This window comes from Chiloscyllium plagiosum, chromosome 4 (genome assembly GCF_004010195.1).
Source record: "Chiloscyllium plagiosum isolate BGI_BamShark_2017 chromosome 4, ASM401019v2, whole genome shotgun sequence".
In the NCBI taxonomy this organism is placed as follows: domain Eukaryota; kingdom Metazoa; phylum Chordata; class Chondrichthyes; order Orectolobiformes; family Hemiscylliidae; genus Chiloscyllium; species Chiloscyllium plagiosum.
The window spans coordinates 2884156-2906218 of record NC_057713.1 but is presented as its reverse complement, the minus strand read 5'-3'; the positions used below and the strand labels follow the sequence as shown (position 1 = coordinate 2906218).

Genomic DNA, 22063 nt, shown 5'->3' with positions numbered 1-22063 from the left:
CTGAGAGATTTGGGTCTGTTCTCATTGGAAAGAAGAAGGCTAAGAGGAGATTTGATAGAGACATACAAGATGATCAGAGGATTAAACAGGGTAGACAGTGAAAGTCTTTTTCCTAGGATGATGACGTCAGCGTGTACGAGGGGGCATAACTATAAATTATGGGGTGATAGATTTAAGACAGACATCAGAGGTAGGAGCTTTGACAAAGGGTCAGTTAGACTCAAAATGTCAGCTCTTTTCTCTCCTTACAGATGCTGCCAGACCTGCTGAGACTTTCCAGCATTTTCTCTTTTGATTTCAGATTCCAGCATCTGCAGTAATTTGCTTTTATCAGAGGCAGGTTCTTTACTCAGAGAGTGGTAAGGGAGTGGAATGCCCTATCTGCTAATGTAGTCAACTCAGCCACATTAGGGAGATTTAAACAATCCTTAGATAAGCACATGGGTGATGATGGGATAGTATAGGGGGACAAGCTGAGAGTAGTTCACAGGTCGGCACAACATCAAGGGTCGAATAGCCTCTTCTGCACTGTATTGTTCTATGTTCTAAGAATCAACCCCATTGCTGTGGGCCTTGAGACATATTTCGCCAGACTACGTAAGGATGGCTGATTTCCTTTCCGAAAGGACATTGGTGAAACAAATGGGTTTTTACAACAGCTGACAATAGTTTCATAGCTGTCCTAGATAATGTTCCAGATTGGAACCCATATGCCCAGAACATTAGCCTGGGGTTTTAGGTTACCATTACAGAGACATTAACTATATGCTGTTACCACTGCTTGCCTCTTTTGAAAACTGAATTTTAATTTCCGAACACCTACAGGCACAGAACTCCTATCTATCTGGACTCTTGCTGGAAATGTCTCCCATCAAACTTCCCCAAGAACCATCCATGAAACTCTACCAGATTCATCTCGGCAAGAATACAATTCAAAAAAGGCGAGCAGAGGTAAAGTTATAAAGTTAACATCACTGGAATGGTAATGAAAACCCTAAGCTAACGTTGTGGGGATAGGGTTCTAATCCAGAACAATCTGGAACAGCCATGTAATCATTGTCAATTGTTGTAAAAATGCATCAGTTTCATGAATGTCTTTTAGGAAAGGAAATTCCCCTTGGAAATTCTTGGACCTTTTTGTTTGTTTTAATATTTAAACAGTATATTAGCAGTTTGGCAAAATACATCAATTGACAAAATACATTTGCTAATGTCTAAATGTATATTTTAAAAAAAGCCTATGAACTGAACATAAAGTCTGTTAGATATTCTTTGATACCTGTCTGCCAGTGAGAACAGCCATCCTTGTCCGGTAGGAGATTGGTATTTGAACCGAGGATTGCTGTTTGCCATCCACAGTGTATATGCCATCATCTGCTCCAGCCGAGGGGAAGATATCCAAAGGAAGATATTTGTATAACAAGCAGCTGTTGAAGGTAATTTAGAGTTAGGTTAACTGAATGACAGAAGTTTTGTCAATAAAAGCAAAATATTGCAGATGCTGGTGATCTGAAATAAAAGCAGAAAGTGCAGGAGGCTCAGTGGGTCTGGCAGTATCTATGGAGAGAGAAGCAAAGTTAATGTTTTGAGTACAATATGACCCCCTTTTTCAAATACAATCTTTTTAAGAATTGGGGCTAAATTAAACTTAGATGGACCAGACTTAAGTGTTCAGGTCTCAATGTTATAGAAAGGATATAGAAGCATTAAGGACAGTGGAAAAAACATCTACAAGCATGATAACAGAACTATAACATCATAAATATCTGGAAAAGTTTTCTTTAGAAAAGGCTGAAAAGTTCTTTGAACAGAGTTAGTCACACTTTCCCTGCTCTTCCTCCAAATCCTTGTAAGATTCTTCTCTTCAATTTTTTCTCCAAATGGTGGGAGAATGGGCCAGAGCATGGCGGCTGGAGTAATAGATTGGATACGTGTAAAGTTAGCAAAACCCAGAAGGGAGATTGTCATCTGAATATTGTCATCTATAAATTGAGAGAAGGAAATATGCAATGAGACCTGGGTATCCTCATACACCAGTCACTGAAGGTAAGCACACAGGTGCAATAGGCACTCAAGAAGCAAACGGTATGCTGGCCTAACAGCAAGAGGATTTGGGTACAGGAGAAGGAAATGTCTTGCTGCAATTATGCAATGATAACCACTCCTGCAATATTGTGTGCAGTTTTGATCTCCTCATCTGAGGATGGATGTTCTTGCTATTGAGGAAGTGCAGCAACATTTTAACAAACTGATTCTTGGGATGGCGTGACTGACGTATGAAGAGAAACTGGATTTTAAAAAAAAATTCATCTGAGGGATGTAGGCATCGTTGGCTGGCCAGAACTTATTGCCTGTTCCTAGTTGCCCTTCAGAAGATGGTGGTGAACTGCCTTCTTGAACCATCACAGTCCACCTACTGTGGGTTGACCCACAATGCACTATGGAGGGAATTCCAGGATTTTGAGCCAGCAACAGTGAAAGAACAGAGATATACTTCCAAGTCAGGATGTGAGTGGCTTGGCGGGAAGTGGGAGGGGTGCAATTTCTACAATGTGTCTTGTAGATAGTACACACTGCTGCTACTGAGTGGTGGATGTTTGCGGATGGTGTCAGTCAAGTGGGGGCTGCTTTGTCCTGGATGGTGTCAAGCTTCTTTAGTGTTGTTGAAGCTGTACTCATCCATGCAAGAGGGAGTATTCCATCACATTGCTGACTTACACATTGTAGATGATAGACAGGCTTTGGGGAGTCAGGATATGAGTTACTCACCACAATATTGTTAGCCTCTGATCTGTTCTGTAGCCACAATGTTTATATGAGGAGTCCAATTGAGTTTCTAGCAAATGCTTATGATGTTGATAGTGAGGAATTTTGTAATGGAGCAATGGTTAGATTGCCTCTTATTGGTGATGGTCATAGCCTGGCATTTGTGTGATTAGATTAGATTACTTACAGTGTGGAAACAGGCCCTTCGGCCCAACAAGTCCACACCGACCCTCCGAACAGCAACCCACCCAGACCCATTCCCCTACCTTTACCCCTTCACCTAATATGATGGGCAATTTAGCATGGCCAATTCACCGAACCTGCACGTCTTTGGACTGTGGCAGGAAACCAGAGCACCCTGAGGAAACCCAAGCAGATACGAGGAGAATGTGCAAACTCCACACAGACAGTTGCCTGAGGTGGGAATTGAACCTGGGAATCTGGCGCTGTGAGGCAGCAGTGCTAACCGCTGTACCACCATGCTGCCCGTGTGGTATGAATGTTACTTGCCACTTGTCAGCCCAAGCCAGGATATTGTCCAGATCAACTTGCATTTGAACATGGACTGCATCAGTATCTCAGGAGTCATGAATGGTGCTGAACTTTGTGCAATCAGCAGCGAACATTCCTACTTCAGACCTAATGATGGAGGAAGGGTCATTGATGAAGCTGCTGAAGATAGTTGAGCCTAGGTGTATCCTGAAGAACTCATGCAGAGATGTCCTGAGGCTGAGATGAATGATTCCAAAAACCACAATCATCTTCCTATGCCAGGTATGACTCCAACCAGTGGAGAGTTTGCCAACTGATACCCCTCGATTCCAGTTTTGCTCGAGTTCCTTTACGCTACACTTGATCAAATGCAACCTTGATGTAAATTTTGTCCATGGTTGAATCAAGGCTATGATGAGGTCAGGTACTGAGTGGCTGAAGTAGAACTCAAACTGTTGTCACTGAGCAGGTTATTGCTGAGCAGGTGCTGCTTGATAACAGTGTTGATGACACCTTCCATCGTTTTACTGATGTTCAAGTGTAGACTGTAATTGGCTGGGTTGCATTTTTTTTTGTGTACAGGACATGCCTGAGCTATTGTCCACACTGTTGGGTAGGTAACAGTGTTGTAATTGTGTTGGATCAGCTTGGCTAGAGGAGCAGCAAGTTCAAGAGCACAAGTTTGCATTACGATTGCTGGAATATAGTCACGTCTCAGTCTTGGGAGTATCCAGTGCCTTCATCCTTTTATTGGTATCACGTGGAGTGAGTTGAATTGGCTGAAGACTGGTATCTGTGATCCAGGGACCATTGGAGGAGGCTGAGATGGATCATCAACTCGGCACTTCTGGCCAAAGATTGCTGTGAACACTTCAGCCTTATCTTTTGCACTGATGTGCTGGGATCTTCCATTATTGATGATGGGTATATTTGTGAAGCCTCCTGCTCTATTGAGTTGTTTAACTGTCCACCATCATTCAGTTCTGGATGTGGCATGACAGCAGAGTTTAGATCTGATCCATTGATTCTGGGATCACTTAGCTTTGTCTATCACTTGCTGCTTATGTGGTTTGGAATGCAAGTAGTCCTGTTTGGTAGCTTCACCAGATTGACACCTCCTGCATTCTCCAATGAACTACGATTGGTCCCCTAGCTTGATGTTAATGTGTGTGGGGAATGTGCCAGGCCAAGAGGTTACAGATCAGGCTAGAAAACAATTCTGTTGCTGTTGATAGCCCATACAGTCACATGGATGTTCAGTCCTGAGTTGGTAAGCAGTTCAAAATCCATCCCATTTAGCACGGTGATAGTGCCACACAAACACAATGAATGTCATTCTCAATGTGAAGGCGGTTCTTTGCCTCCACAAGGACTGTGCAGTGGTCACTCTTACCGACACTGTCATGACAGATGCATCTGCAATGGTAAATTGGTCAGGATACAGTCAAGTATGTTTTTCCATCTTGTTGGTTCCCTCACCTACTGCTGCAGAACCAGTCTGGCAGCTATGTCCTTTAGGAGCTGACCAGCTTGATCAGTAAATGCCCCACCCAGAGTATATTTTGTGCCCTTGCCGCCTTCAATGCTCCCTCCAAGTTTTGTTCAATGTAGAGGAGTTCTGACACATCAGCTGAGGGAGGACATTATGTGGTAATCAGCGGGAGGTTTCCTTGTCCATGTTTAATCTGAAATCCTGAGAGTTCATGGGGTCCGGAGTCAATGTTGAAGACTCCTGGTGGTGGCAAATCCTCCCTTGATTAAGCCAGGTGGCTAATATGAGGTTCACAGTCATTGCTAGGATTTCAGTTAGGCTCATTAGTCAGTACATGAGTTGTATGGAAAGAATCTGAAAAGCTAGTGGAACATAATTTTGATATCCTGCTGTTATGATGTCTAGACTGTTGAACAAAGACAGAACACAAGTAGATGAGATGCTGGTTCTAATTTTTGAGTCCTCCATCAATATGAAAATTATGTAGGAATTATGGTAAATTGCCAAGGTGTAACTGATGTAATTGCAATGTTGCAGAGACAGCAAAGGAAAGAGTGGCTAACTACAGACCAGAGATTACATTATCAGTTCTGGGCCCACACTCAAAATTCATAAGTCCAGTTCAAATGATTAAGAATTATGTCTAATGAGAAAGAAACAGTGAGCGTGTATAAGGCATTCTTTCCCAAGTTGATGACCTGTGATCAGTGAGATTCTAAAGTGATCATTGCTGGGACCGCAACTGTTTACCATACAGAACAACCTCGGCTATCCGAACATCAATTATCCAAATTCTGGATTATCCGAACACGATCTCAAAATCCTGTAAATGCTTCCTTTGTTTACGATCAGATCAGTTATCCAAACAATCAGTTAGCCGAGCGAAATACTCCCTGCCCGTCTTGTTCGGATAACCGAAGTTGTTCCATACATATATATTAATGACTTAGAGTCGGCTAACTGATTGTTTGGATAACTGATCTGATCGTAAACAAAGGAAGCATTTACAGGATTTTGAGATCGTGTTCGGATAACCGAAGTTGTTCCATACATATATATTAATGACTTAGAGGAAAGCTGCAAATGTACTGGAGCCAAATTTCCACACGGCACAAAAATAGGTGGAAAGGCAATTTGCAAGAGGGATGCAGTTTCCAAAGAGATATTATTAGGTTAGGTAAATGAGCAGAAAGTTGGCAAATGGAGTATAATGTGGGAAAATATGAAGTTGTTCATTTTGGAAGGGAGAACAAAAGAATGGCGTGTTATTTAAGTGGAGAAATACACAAAGGAACTTAGGTACTTGGGCATGAAACACAGGTGCAGCAAGTAATCAGGAAGGTTAATGATATGTTGGCCCTCATTTCAAGGGAGTTAGGGTATATGAACAGGGTGGTCTTACTGCAACTGTGAGCAGTTTTGGTCCCCTTATCCACTAGAGGCAGCTCAGAGAAAGTTCACTGGAATGATCCCCAGTATGGAGGGATTGTCTTATGAGCAATGGTTAAACAGATTGGGGCTCTACTCACTGCTGATTAGAAAGAATAAGAGGTGATCTCATTGAAACAAAAGGGATTCTTAAGGAACTTGACAGAGTAAATGCAGAAAAGATGTTTCCCCTCATGGGAAAGTCTAGGACCAGAGGACATAGTCTCAAAATAAAAGGATGAGGAGGGTGAGGCGGAATTTCTTCTCTCAGAGGATTGAGTGTCTTTTTAACTCCTTGCCATGGAGAACTGTGGAGGCAGTGTCCCTGTGTAAATTTAAGGCTGACATCAGCCACGATCCTATTGAATAGCAAATGCAGGCTCCAAGGGCCAAATGGCCTACTCCTACCCATTTCATATGGCCTTATTATAAATACTTTCGTTGTTTTGATTATTTAGTTTTAAATCAAAAAATTCAAAAAAAAACCTTAAACCTCAAATAAAAGTATCATTAAGGACTGGCAACTACTTGTGTTTAGACGGACTTACAATACACAAGGAGCTTTTCAGGAGCAATGTCAGAAGTTGAGCACCAAACCACATAAGGAATAACAGGACAGAGCACCACAGTTTAGCCAAAGAAATAAGTTTTAAAAAGAGTTGTGAAAATGGAAAGGGTTGGGTTCTAGAGCTTGGGACCAAGAAAGTTGAAGCTATGGTCACCAATGGAGCAGCAATTAAAACTGGAGATGTTCAAGGATTGGAGGAGACTACATTGATAGTGAGGGTGCCAGGGTATGGAGGGATTTGAAAGCAAAGAGAAGAATCTTAAAATCTAAATTTTATGTTGAAGCATTGTCAAACTAGAAGCCAATGTAGGTCAGCAAGGTTAAGGGAAGCACATCCTCAACTTTTAAATCTAGAGAAATTTGTTATCTGTCTTTTGCTTACTTTTTTCCCACTTGTTCAGGATTAGCTGCATAAGTACAGGGATCTGTCACTTGTAACTGCAGAATCGGAGCTTCATAATAATCACTGGGCAGCAGAATCAGATAATCCTAATAATTTAAAAATACATTGATGGATTAGATCAATTACTGAATCTAACCAGAAAGTTTACTTTCATTCCAATAGATGTTCAAGCTACTGATAAGAATTTTCCAATGCTCTAATACAATGCATATTGTTCTCACCAGAAGTACTCCTTCTGCCTCGATGTTGACAGTCCAAGTCCCAGGTGTGAGTGGGAAAGGGTCACCATAGTTACTCCTTGCGACCGTAACAAAAGATGGCTCTTTACTTCGAGCAAAGATAATTTCTTTTGCCTGGGGTAACACTAGGAACAAGGTAAAAAGAATTGGATCACCAGAAAGTTCTGGACTATACAATGGTGCTGTCAAAACAGATAATTGCAGTATTCATTCTGAAATATTTGGGGATTGCAACATATTTATAAATTCATTTATAGTTCCTTATATTAAAAATATCATATCAGTTAAAGTACTTCCTGATTTGCTTTCAAGTAAAAATGTAGACATAGAACTATACAATACTGAAGGGCCATTTTAACAATCGTGCCTGTGTTGTCTCTTCAAAAGAACTACCTAATTAGTCCCCTGCTCTTTCCTCACAACCCTGCTTTTTTTTTTCCTTTTCATGAATATGTCCAATTCCACATTTGAAGGTAACTCAATCAGTTTCCACCACTCTTTCAGGGCAGTGGATTCCATTTCGCAACTTACTGTTCTAGTTGCTTCTAGTTCTCGTTTATTATCTTCTTCTTAATTGTTCTCCTCCGCTTAGTGATATCCCTAACACTGGAAACAGTCATCCACAGAATGAGGCTAATGCCCTAGTGAAGGAGGTAACCCTTCTAACTTGCTATGCTTGGCATCTGCCTGCCACTGTTCCCACCTCAGGTCTGCACTGGTAGGCGGCAACGCAATTTCAGCCCACCCCTGTCTTCTTGTGTGTAAGCACCTCATCAATAAGACTTTGAATTAAACAGAATTTAGAATAAAAAGCCAGCTTCAACATGTCAATTAATCAATCAAATTGTGGTAAAAATCCTTAAGTTCATAAGACATAAAGACATAAGAGCAGAATGAGGCCATTCAATAATTATTTCATGAATATCCTCAGAAGAACATAAGATCTTAAGCACTAGGAGCAGGAGTAGACAACTCAGCCTATCAAGCCTACTTGTCATTTGATACATTCATGACTGATCACAAAAGAATCAGAAATCACTGGAAAAGCTCAGCAGTTCCGGCAGCATCTGGCAGTGTTAACATTTCTGATACAGTGACCCTTCTTCTGATCTTCTAAAAAAGAGTCAACAGACCCAAAATGTTAACTCTGATTTCTCTCCACAGATGCTGCCAGACCTGCTACGTTTTTCCATCAATTTCTAATTTTGTTTCTGATTTTCAGTATCTGCAGATCTTTTTTTTTATTTCATGACTGATCACAGCTTGGCCTCAATTCCACTTTCCCTCACACTCCCCATAACCTTTCAACCTGTTACTAATTAAAAACCTGACTGTCTATCTCCTCCTTAAATTTACTCAATAGTACACCATCAACCACATTCTGGAGAAGTGAATTATACAGTTTTACAACTCTATGAAACAAGTAGTTCCTCCTCATCTCTGTTTTTAATCCATTACCCCTTATCATAAAACAATTATCTGTCATTCTAAATAGCACCACATGAGAAAGTATTCTTTCTATGTCTACTTTGTCAAACCCCTTAGCATCTTACATAGTTCAATTACATTTTTTTTCAAACTTCTAAACTCCAGAGTATAGCCTAAATTGCATAGGACGAACCCCTCATCTCTGGAATTAATCTAGGAAACCACCTCTGAACTATTTCCAATGGAACTACACTCCAACTCAATATAGGGGTCCAACTGTATGCAATACTTCAAGTGCGGTCTCACTAATGCCTTATATAGTTGCAGCACACTTCTTTATTTTTACATTCTATACCTTTAGGAATAAATGCCAAAATTCCAATTGCCTTCCATATTACATGCTGTACCTGAAGACTAGTTTTCTACAATACATTCATGAGGACACCCAGATCCCTCTACACCAAGACATTCTGAAGTTTCTCTCGGTTTAGATAATAAGTTGTCTGTTAATTCTTCTGACCAAAATGGATAATCTCATACTTATTCATGTTAATCTCCATCTGCCAAATTTTGGCCCATATACCTAATCTATATCCATATCCATATCCATTTGTAAATTTCTTATTTCTTCATTGCAACTTACCTTCCCACCTATTTTACTGTCGTTGGCTAAAGTGTTTTTCATTCTGTATACAGGTCAGCAATATAGATTGCATATTGTTGGACCCTAAGGAATAAACCCTGTGGAACCCCACTAGATATATTTTGCCATCCAGAAAAAAAGGTTTCACTTGTGGGATGTGGGCATCACTGGCTGGGCCAGCATTTATTGCCTGTTCCTAGTTTCCCTTGAGAAGGTGGGGGTAAGCTGTTTTCTTGCACAGCTGCAGTCCATTTGGTGTATGTAGACCTCTATTGCTATTAGGGAGAGAATTCCAAGATTTTGACCCAGCAACATTAAAATAATGGTCATATATTTCCAAGACAGGATGGTAAGTAATTTGGAGCGAAATTTGCATGTGGTGGTGCTCCGATATATCTGCTTCCTTTGTCCTTTTAGATGGAAATGTTCCTAGGTTTGGAAGGTACTGCCTCAGGATCTTTGGTAAATTTCTGCAGTATACTTGAAAGATGGTATGGTGGCATAGTGGTTAGCACTGCTGCCTCACAGTGCCAGGGACCCGGGTTCAATTCCCGCCTCAGGCAACTGTCTGTGTGGAGTTTGCACATTCTCCCCGTGTCCTCCGGGTGCTCCCGTTTCCTGCCACAGTCCAAAAATGTGGAGGTTAGATGAATTGGCCATGCTAAATTGCCTATAGTGTTAGGTGAAGGGGTAAATGTAGGGGAATGGGTATGGGTGGGTTGCTCTTCAGAGGGTCAGTGTGGACTTGTTGGGCCAAAGGGCCTGCTTCCACACTGAAAGTAATCTAATCTAAGGAATGTAGATGGTAGGCTACTTTATCCTGGATGGTGTCAAGCTTCTCAAGCAGGTGGCAAGAATTCCATCCTGACTTGTGCCTTGCAGATGATGGACAACCTTGGGGTATCAGGAGGTGAATTACTCACCACAGTATTCCTAGCTTCTGACCATTATATATAACCATTGTATTTATATGGTGAGTCCAGTTCAGTTTCTGGTCTGTGGGATTCAGTGATGGTAATGCCATTAAATATCAAGGTGGTTAGATTGTTTGGACGAATTAACATCTGCCACTGCTTGTCAATAATCCTACCTTTCAGTCTTCCCAACCAGTCCACTTAGGTCAAATCTGTCTTCGTGCCTCAGTAATTATCTTTGTTTAATCCAGAACACTAGTGTGAGACTCTCGTTTCTCACCTTTCCTTCAAGGAAGTAAATCGGTCATCCTTACCTTTTCTGGCCTACATGACCCACAGCAATGTAATTGACTCACAATTTCCCTCTGAAGTGGTCCAGAAGACACTAAGTTTTATTCAAGAATGTGACTCACCACCATCTTATTAAGGACAATTAGGAATGATCAATAGATTCCGGCCTAACCAATGACATTGAGGCTTGGTTAGTTCAGTTGGCTTTCCAGCTGGTTTGCCATGCAAAGTGATGCCAACAGCAGGGGTTCAGATGCTGTACTAGCTTATGTTACCACGAAGGTATCACTTTCTCAACCTCTCCCCTTGCCTGAGGTGTGTGACTCTCAGGTCAAACTCATTACCAGTCATCTCTCTCTCTCTCTATCTCTATCTATCTCTAATGAGACAGCAGCTTATGGTCTGCTAGGACTACGGCAATTTGACCCTTACCTTTGATGCCACATCCAATTAATTATTTGAAAATAAAGAAAAGAGTAAAAACTGTTAGCATAAAGCATTTGATCCATGATATTGGAAACTAACAAAAATAATCATACATTTAAACCTCCATCCCAGCCAACTAAAAAATAGAATTTACAAACTATTACCAGAGAATTCACATTTGTTTTCCATGGGATTTTATGTTGCAACATCAGCAAACAAACACTGTAGAAACTTTAGAAAGAAGTTTCTATTAGCAAATGACATTGGAAATACTTCTGCAATGCCACACTCAAAGCAATTCCATGTCAATATGGTTGTTAGGTAAGGTAAGGGTGGAAGCTACATGTACAGTTAATGCTTGAGCACAACTGCAGCCAAGGCATGGGCTGAAGCCATAGTAGTTTATTTCGACACTCAGGTTGCCAACCTTCTGGATAGTACTGGAGGTTCCAGCAACAAACCATTAGTCTCCTGGACATCATCACATTGTTTTCGCGGTGATGTGAGATAAGGGCCTAAATTTTCATTCTTGATTCAAAACCGTAAAGTTGAGAAAACTCACATCTCATAAATTTGACTTGGGAAGAAGTGCCTCAGATGATCTGATTTTCAGTCTGGGGCTAGTGTTAATGGGAGCTGGACCCACTGCCCTCAGACACAGAGAAAATACAGCCACCAGGACAGCTGTGCGCAGGGGCAGGCTCTGTGAAAGGATGACTTTGGCACTCTAGGACTTGCAAGCAAAGTTATAAAATAAAAAGAGAAGCCCTCTAAAACTCGCCCCTCACATCCCCCATAACCCTAAGTCCCCTACATACTCACTGTGCCACATCCATGTCAATCTACACCAACCGATGCTCCCAGGCCAAAGCTCTGCCCCTCTACATCCTTAATGTAAACCTATATACCTCTGGACTGATTCCCAAAGGTCTTTCATTATCCCTTTGCCAACCTAGTACCTTCTCATTACAACCAATGTCCCCTCCCTCCTCCCACCTACCACCCTTGCATTTACATAGAAAGTAGCTGCCATGAGAGACCTCAGGACATGAAATAATATACATTTCTAAGTTTCTATTGGTGACTTTATTATTTTTTTAAAAACTTCCACTGATTAAAAACCTATTCACTACATTGAAATTCCTTCAATTATTTAATACCTTATAAAAACAAATATTAATATATCTACAATAAAGGTTTTCTAATTATTTGAAACTAACAGACTATGAACTGACAAGTGGCCCACTATGTTAATAATAGTTTGTGAAATTAGTCACACACTCCTAATCTTATTATAATAGTTCTCAGGCTCTTAAATTGAAATTGCAAACACGAAATTATTTTTAAACCACAGTCTATACTATTATTGAAAAGGTAGTAGATTTAAATGCACTGACAGATTGACAGTTGAGTGAATTTAAATGCCTTAATGGCTTCACAGTTGAGATTTATACACATTAATTTCATATTCACAATTTTAATAATTCCAATAATTCATCTCTTTTAAAGGTGACATAAGTTGTCCAAAAGGGCACCTTAGCTCTGGACCTATCCAAACAGATACCTAACTCCCCAAAGAGATTCAGTAAGTGTAAGCCTTCTCCTGGAACGTATAGATATCTTTTGTCATATTTTGGATTGAACACTAAAGAAAATTGGATCAGTTTGCAAAAGCTGTACTTTTACAAATGCAAAAGCCTTCAAGAAGCCTAAAATGTCCCTTTGCTGCCCTCATCCCAGAGAAAATGGTGAAACTTCTGGAATCGGGGCTCCAGAGCCATTTTGACTATGCTGAGGACTCTCTCCATTAGGCCCAAGTAAACCAGAGAGGCAGAGAGCTAAAGAGACAAAGGCAGGAAGGCAGAGGCTGCCAAGGGAGAAGCTGATTGACATATTGAATGTCATAAAGGGAATTTCTTTGAAAACGTTTGGCTTAGTTACAAAAATATTTGAGATGAGAGAAAAGGCTGCGTGATATTCAAGAATGATCCAGTCCAGTCAAGTTAAGGAAGAGCCTGTCCTCTTCCCTAATGGCTGTGAGAAGGTGATGCCTATGAGGACACATAAATTCAGCCACCATGAGGAGAGGTAGGGGGAGTAAGCAGTGCAGTTGGAAGTAGGACATCATGCAACAAAACCTCCAGAAATACATCCAACAGAGTTGGCAACCCTACATGTTACCCATGCAGATGTAGTACTCACTGTCTTAGGCAAAATGCAAAAGGATTTTAAAAATACTTTACTTACCATAGGATGAATTCAGGCCAGTTAAGTTTTTGGACCCTGTACACTGCTCAGTCTTACCTGTGCTTGGTTGTGCTTGGTAAATTGCTACATGGCCGTACACAGTAGTGAATCCGGGGTTAATATATCTGAAGGCGATGCGGAACAAATTGAGGTTTCTATTCTCCACATGCACTGTTACCCTCACGTTATTCTGTAAAAGTGAAGTTAATGAACACATGACTGGTAGGGTAATCTAGAAGCAGAGTTAGCGGCAGTGCTAGTCAAGGGAGCTCATGCAGAATGAAGACCAGGAGATCCTTCAAGGTCAAAGAAAGTCACCTCATTTAAATAAGTAAGGGTAGGAAGTTGTTATGGTAGGTTTTCAGAAAGATGGTGGACAAACTAGTGCAGAAATGAAAGCCACTTACAGTTACAGCAAGAATCAACATTTACTTCCTCAGTGATTGAGATCCTTCCTCTAACAGGCTTTGGGGTACGGTTCTTGTACCGGAAGATTATGCGAAACAGATTAGGAGAAGTCACAGTGATAGACATGACCACCTCTGGCTGGGAAGAAAAATGCAATCAAAGGAGCATAAAGAAAAACCCAAACACCACCAATAGTAGAAGATCACCCCAAGCAGCACTTGAATGCCATAAAGCAAGCAATGGTGTTTGAACTGGTAACCCAAAACTGCAGCAAGTTAGCAGCAGAGATATCTAGCAGAAACCAAATTTAAAAGCAAAGTCAATGGATAATTTATAATATTACATAGGATTTCTCCACTTTAACTTTCAAGCAGTGAACTCATTATAGTGTGAAGAATTGAATTCACATAATGTACCTGTAAACATGCCTTATTTATAAGAATGATTACTATATTCTTGTGGAGCCTAGCTGGGAATATCCAATATATCTTCTTACAGGGTGCTAACTGTTAAGCAGAAAATGAAATGAACTGACTGGTAAATTTCCATCTTTGCTGAGCTTACAGAATTAAGTTATAAGGACAGGTTACATAGACAAGGCTTGTATTCCCAAGAGAATCCAAATTTGCTGATTATAATGTTAGTGGCATTGTGGACAGTGTAGATGATAGCATAAAATTACAAACGGATATTGACAGACTAAGTGATTAGGCGAAACTGTTGCAGAGGGAGTTCAATGTAAGCATTTGTGAGGTGATCCAATTTGGACATGATAAAGGATAAATCAGGCTACTTTCTAGATGGTGATGAAGTTAAATGCAGTGGATGTCCAAAAAGACTTTGTGGATTCAGGTGCATAGTTCATTAAAATGCCATGAATAGATGCAGAAGATGATCAGGAAAGCTAATGCCATGCCAGTCTTTTCTATCTAGAGGACAGGAGTATTAAGACAGAGAAGTTAAGCTGCAGCTGTACAAAACCTGGTTAGATCCCACCTTGAGTACTGTCAGCAGATCTGGGCACCTCATCTTAGGAAGGATATATTACCCTTAGAGGGAATACAGGAATGATACCTGGATTTCAAGGATTAAGTTGTGAAGCAAGATTATACAAATTAGGCCTGTTTTCTTCAGAATTTAGAAGGTTAAGAGGTGATCTGATCAAAGTCTTCAAGATATTAACAGGGATAGATAGGGTAGATAAAAATAAACTATTTCCACTGGTTGGGAATTTTAGAACACAGGAACATTGTCGAAAAATTAGGGCCAGACTATTCAGGAAACATGTTCAAAAACATTTTTACACACAAAGGCTGGTAGGTGTTTGGAACTCTCCTCCATAAATGGAGGTTGATGCTAGATCAGTTGTTAACTTTAACTCTGAGATAGATAAATGTCCTTTAAGCAAAGGTATTAAGAGATATGGGCCAAAGGCAGGCATTTGGAGTTAGGTCACAGATCAGCCATGATTTCACTGAATGGCAGAACAGACTCAAGGGCCTGGATAGTCTACTCCTGTTCCTATGTAATCTGGTGGAAGTGTTGAAAACAATTAAAGGAGTTGATAGAATGGATAAAGTGAATTCATTTCCTCTGGTCAGGGGAGAATGGTAAATGTAAGCTCAGGCAATATGAGAGGAACTTCTGGACACAAAGGTTGGTGTAAATCTGGAACACTCTCCACCAAAAAGCTGCTGTTATTGGCTACCAATTGTAAAATGTAAAAACTGAGATTTATCAAAATTTGTTAGTTAAAGGTATTGAGGGTTATGGAATTAAGGAAGGTAGTTAGAATTAAGACAGATAGTAACCATAAAGTAAATGATGAAACAAACACAATGCACTAAATGTTTGCACATCTAAACTTTGGAAGAGGAGCCAGGGAAGTTAAGGAGTTGGAATAACTCCCATGGAAATTCAACCCAAAGACGTCTGTAGAGTAACTCTCAAGCAATAATTTACAACTGGCACATTAGGAAGGAATCCTCATATTGGAGAAACAGTCTTCTGAAGGAAGGCACAGGAGGATAAAGGGTACTCGGGAATATATGAAACAGGAACAGGAGGAGAGCACACAGCACCTCCAGTCTGCCATTCAATAAGGTCATGGTTTACATAATTTCGCCTCAACTTCACTTTCCTGTCTCTTCCCCATAACTTTAGACTCCCTTATAGCAGACTCTAAATACAGTCTCATCAAAAACCTGTACAGTTGTAGCAATACTCCACTACCTTGAAACTTATTCACTTTGTAACAGAAAGCGAAAGAGAAAAAGGCAATCAGCAGCATTAACAGTAAGTCTGTTCTGTATCTGAGTATAAATCAAGCCAAAATAGCCAAGATATTTGGAACAATCATATTTTTTTATAACAAAAGTGTCCAGCACCAATACCATAGAAAAAAGTAGGGGCAAAAATTCACAGACTCCACTGATAGGTTTGTAGGCGGACAGGCAGGTAAAATTTGCCTAGATTGCCTTCCTGCTACTCTCCCACCTGCCCCAATCTGACCGCAATTTTACAGGGTACATCTGAATCCTCAAGCTCCCTGGATCACTCTCACCCCAACTGAGGTCCTGAAAGTATGTCGCCTGGCAGGTGAAACTAGAACTGGAGGGCATAGCCTTAAAATAAAGGGAGCAGGTTTAGGACTGAATTAAGAAGGAACTTCTTCTCCCAAAGTGTCGTGAATCTGTGCAATTCTCTGCCCAGTGAAGCAGTTAAGGCTGCCTTGTTGAATGTTCTTAAGGCAAAGATAGATAGATTTTTAAACAGTAAGGGAATTAAGGATTACGGTGAGCGGGCTGGTAAGTGGAGCTGAGTCCACAAAAAGATCAGCTATGATCTTAATGAATGACAGAGATGGTTCAAGGGGCAAGATGGCCTATTCCTGCTCCTAGTTCTTATGTTCTTATGTTTCATTATTGTCCTTAATTTGAAACTGGTGAGATGAGTTCAGGGGCAAGGGGGCAACCTGGCAGGTCACCCTAATTGTGCTCCTGGCAGAAAGGCACAGGGTGTTGCTTCCTTTACAGGCTTTGATATTGATACCAGATCCCAGGATTTACTTCCTTGGTGGTCACTTCCACCCACACTTCTTTATTAAGTCTGCTCATCACACCCTCCCAAATCCCCAATGTCCGGGCCTGTCCTTCCCTCACCATATTTTCAGCCTTGGACTTTAGAACTTAGAACCTGGAGACTTCTTATAGTGCCAGTCTTGGACATGCTGCTTGTGTTACTGGGATAGCAATCAGATTGACCAGCATGTTTCAGAGCCAAGGTGCTTCCAACTGAGAGAGAGCTGGATGTTTCACCTCCTCGGAGTGTGAGATAGCTGTGGGCTGCTGTGATCAGCAGGGATATGTCCCTCACTAACTCTTCAGGTGGTAGGCTGGGAAACAATGTCATCTGAAAAATTCTGCCCTTTATAATTCAAAAAAACCAAATTGCTGGGGGAGTAAGGAGTAACTACCTGTATTAACCTAACATTAAAAAAATCTCCTTTATGATCTAAACAGGGCAAAATCTCCAAATCACTCTATAGGAAGTTTTAGATCAGATTTAGGGGAGCCTAGTGGTATTATCATGAGACTATTAATCCAGAGACCTAGGTAATGTCCTGGAGACCTGGGTTCAAATTCCATCATGGCAGATGGTGGAATTTGAATTCAATGAAGAAAAAGTCTGGAGTTACGAGTCTAATGTTAGCTATGAAACCATTGTCGAAAATTCTCATCTGTTTCACCAATACCCTTTCACTTACTGTTACTCTTACCTGGTCTGGCCAATGTGTGAATCCAGACCCACAACAATGTAGTTGTCTCTTAAACCGCCCTCTAGTCAATTAGGGATGTGCAATAAATGCTGGCCCAGCCAGCGACACTCTCATCCCATGAATGAATAAAAACCTTTTACAAATTTCAGAATGCAGTTCTGGGATATGACAGTATGCCATTGTGCTTGACTTTGTGTATTTGTGCAACTGCATGAAAACTGGGCCAGTTACATGCCTACAAAACTGAACTTTGTGATGGTCATGAAAATTAAACCCACACATTCTATTCCATTTATAATCCCACCATCTTGCAACATGCTGAGTACAAACCTAATACATCCCTTAATTCCTTCACATTTAGAATATTTATTCCATCATTTTCTTAAGTAATCTTTTTAATTTTATGATTTGCAACTGGCTTTATTTGTTAAATATTAGGAAGGTATCACTCTTGCTCCAATTGACGACCTGAAGTGGCCAATTATTGTCCTCAATTGCTGCTTAATTTCTTTAAATGGGCAAAAAATTGCAAAGTGCAAAATTATACATGAAATGGTATCAAAATGATTCTGAACCCATTCCAGCAGATTTGAGAAGGTTAGATAGCTTTCACCAGACATGCATTTCATCAGAATCTTTGATCACATACTTGCACAGATGACATTTGCGCATAGCCTCTCCAACTGAAGTTCAGGAACTCCTGTGGATCAAACCCAAACCTAACAGCTCTTCCATTGGGTGTAGTGCCATCTTCAATTTCATACTTCAGGTGGTGAAGATCTGGGAAATAGTGGTTGCGACGTGGCCTTCAAGTACAGGTTAGATAGATATATTTAATCCCAGTGCAAATGGTATAGTCATGTAAAAGTTACACTGTACTGAGTAATATTTCTCAATAAGGACACAACGTACAATTATCCAGATCCTTTCATAACCACAGCACGTCCAAAACTACTTTACAGCCAAATAAAGTGTGATCAGTGGCATAAGAAATGCAGGGAATCCTTCAGATACAACAAAGACAGTGGGGAGAGGAAGTCCCCACAAGTCAAACGCCTGCAGCTCTTCACTGATTGGCAGCATGACCAGGAAGCAGTGACTGCTGACATGATACACCCATCGGAGGCCTCAGACTTTTTGTTCCCCCTAATTATTTTCACTGTGTGGATCCCTGAGGTTCATGTCTGGCAGCGGCCTCTGCATGTAGATGTCACTGCATCAACAGGACCTCTGAACAGCTGCAAAGTTGCATAACTTAGAGCCCCATTGCTTGGCTGACCACAGATCCATGTCGAGGTCAGAGGGATTTGTGGGGTAGAGTGACAGGAACATAGCATAAAATAATGCCAACATGGTAAGCACTGGGCCTATAGGAAGTCTGACCAAAGAATTAAAATGGAAATAATAAAATGGCAGACGAATTGAATGGGTATTTTGCAAATAATATCCCAAACGGAGCAATAAATCAGAAAAAGGAAGGTAGGGAAGTGTGGGGGGGTGGGGGGGGGGGGACTCAGAAAAGAAGTGATACAGAGTAAATTGTTGGAGCTGAGGGCTGACATGTGCCCAGGTCCAGGTGGAGGTCATCCTAGATTCTGAAAAGAAGTATCAATGACATAGTTTATGCATTGGTTTTAATTTTTTCAAAGCTTGCTTGACTCAGGGATTGCCCTATTAGATTGGAAGACAGAAAATGTAACTCCTTTATTCAAAAAGGAGCAGAGATAGAAAGCATGAAACTACAGATCAATTAGCTTCACATCTGTCACAGAGAAAATATTAGACGCCATTATTAAAGATAAAAATCACACAACACCAAGTTATAGTACAATAGGTTTATTTGGAAGTACTAGCTTACAGAGCACTGCTCCTTCATCAGGTAACTGTGGAGCAGGACCATAAGACAGAATTTATAGAAAAAGATTACAGTGTCATACAACTGAAACAATATATTGAACAAACCTAGATTGCTGTTAAATCTTTCATCTTTTTTTCAGAGAGAGAGAGAGACACTCAAACTCTCTTTCTCTCTCATGCATGCACACACATATATAAGTCTATGGGGTGAATTTGCATTTGCAGAATTGTATTTGCAAATACATTCTATTTTGCTCAAAAAGCACACAATCTGTAGGCAGTCAATCCATGTAATATTTTATAAATTCCTACTTGTAAATAGAACCAGTTTGGCTCAAGTTTGGGATATAGACAGACTCTAACCTCATAGCTTTAATGCATTGTCTGAGCTGAGATGTTACCTTTTTTTATAAAACCTTATTTTGAGAATGTGACTTAAAAGAAGTTATGGTATTTGTATATTAATGAACTGAAACCTGCAACCCATTCTAAAAAAATGAAAGACTTAACAGCAATCTAGATTAGTTCAATATATTCGTTCAGTTGCATGACACTGTAATATTTTTCTATAAATTCTGTGTCTTATGATCCTGCTTCCCAGCTACCTGATGAAGGACCAGCACTTAGAAAGCTAGCACTTCCAAATAAACCTTTTGGACTATAGCCTGGTATTTTGTGATTTTTAACTTTGCCCACTCCAGTCGAACACCGGCACCTCCACGTCATTATTAGAGTTGTTATAGCAGGGCACTTGGTTACGTTCAATGTAATCAGGCAGAATTAAAATGGTTTTGTCAAAGGGAAATTGATCAAACTATTTGAATTCTTTGAGGAAGTAATGCATATTGTGGATAATGGAGAATCGGTAGATGTACTATATTTAGATTTCAAAAAGCATTTGACAGGGTGGTATATTATGTTGCAGAAAAAAAAAAGCTCATCGTGTAAAGGGCACATTTTGGCATGGATAGAAGATTTTCCAATTATCATGAAGCAGAGTAGACACACATGGGTCTGTGTCGGTTTTGGCAAGATTTAATGAGTGGTGTGCCACAGGGATCAGTGCCGGGACCTCAAATGTTTACAATTTATACGAATGACTTAGATGAAGGGATGGAAGATTTCATTACCACATTTGCGGATGACACTAAAATAGGTAGGAAAGTAAATTGTTAGGACGGTGTAAAAAGACTACAAATGTTATAGGGCTGCAATTTTTTTTTTGGTTAAATCCATGTTATATCATTTTTTAAAAAGGGATTTCCACTCCGAGATATAGTGCATTTCCTCACCGAATCTTACCAAACCCACCTCATTAATTATCTACCTGCCCCTTTTGCAGCTATTAAGACCAATTCTGGCCTTATCTTACCATGAGCTGTCCCAGAACAATTTGTTACTCAGCAGATATTCATTGGCATCCCTTGAACTTGTGCAGTCTTTAAAAAACATTGCAGTATGTGGGCAAACACCGCCAGTCTGAAGCTGCACCGTATGGTCTCTGGCATTTGTCCTGGAAATGGCAACAGTGTGCCCCTCTGCTTGGTTTTTATATCAGCTTGTATAGAATGTGTCAATATTCACCACAGTGTTTCAAACACTGGGGAGGCTTTCTTTACCGACACAACAGTTTTGTTCCAGAAGATATGGACAGTAGGAAAATACATAGCGACATCTTGCAAAATGCCCATATTACAGAGGAGGAAGTGCTGGATGTCTGAAACACATAAAAGTGGATAAGTCCCCAGGACCTGAACAGGTGTATCCTAGAACTCTGTGGGAAGCCTCAGAAATGATTGCTGGGCCTCTTGCTGAGATATTTGTATCATCGATAGTCACAGGTGAGGTGACGGAAGACTGAAGGTTGGCTAACATGGTGTCACTCTTTAAGAAGGGTGGTAAGGACAAGCCAGGGAACTATAGACCAGTGAGCCTGACATCGGTGGTGAGCAAGTTGTTGGAGGGAATCCTGAGGGATAGGATGTACATGTACTTGGAAAGGCAAGGACTGATTAGGGATAGTCAACATGGTTTTGTGCGTAGAAAATCATGTCTCACAAACTCGATTGAGTTTTTTGAGGAAGTAACAAAGAGGATTGATGAGGCAGAGTGGTAGATGTGATCTATATGGAGTTCAGGATGGTGTTTGACAAGGTTCCCCATGGGAGACTGATTAGCAAGGTTAGATCTCACGGAATACAGTGAGAACTAGCCATGTGGATACAGAACTGGCTCAGAGGTAGAAGACAGAGGGTGGTGGTGGAGGGTTGTTTTTCATACTGGAGGCTTGTGACCAGTGGAGTGCCACAAGGATCGGTACTGGGTCCTCTACTCTTTGTTATTTACATAAATGATTTGGATATGAGCATAAGAGGTACAGTTAGTAAATTTGCAGATGACACCAAAATTGGAGGTGTAGTGGACAGCGAAGAGGGTTACCTCAGATTACAACAGGATCTGGACCAGATGGGCCAATGGGCTGAGAAGTGGCAGATGGAGTTTAATTCAGATAAATGCGAGGTGCTGCATTTTGGGAAAGCAAATCTTAGCAGGACTCATACACTTAATGGTAAGGTCCTCGGGAGTGTTGCTGAACAAAGAGACCTTGGAGTGCAGGTTCATAGCTCCTTGAAAGTGAAGTTGCAGGTAGATAGGATAGTGAAGAAGGCATTTGGTATGCTTT

The 22063-nt window shown here is 40.7% G+C and overlaps 1 protein-coding gene across 1 annotated transcript in view; it reads right to left on the bottom strand.

The window, feature by feature from the left end:
• The window catches only part of LOC122548812 (laminin subunit alpha-3-like), a 376692-nt gene that overhangs the window by 200822 nt on the left and 153807 nt on the right, over positions 1-22063 (bottom strand). Inside the window, exons 22-26 of the mRNA XM_043687604.1 lie at positions 18173-18329; positions 13395-13527; positions 7371-7513; positions 7129-7235; positions 1280-1427 (exon numbers count right to left, since the gene is read on the bottom strand). Of these exons, the coding sequence (XP_043543539.1) occupies positions 1280-1427; positions 7129-7235; positions 7371-7513; positions 13395-13527; positions 18173-18329 (688 nt within the window). The remainder of the gene's footprint in view (positions 1-1279; positions 1428-7128; positions 7236-7370; positions 7514-13394; positions 13528-18172; positions 18330-22063) is intronic.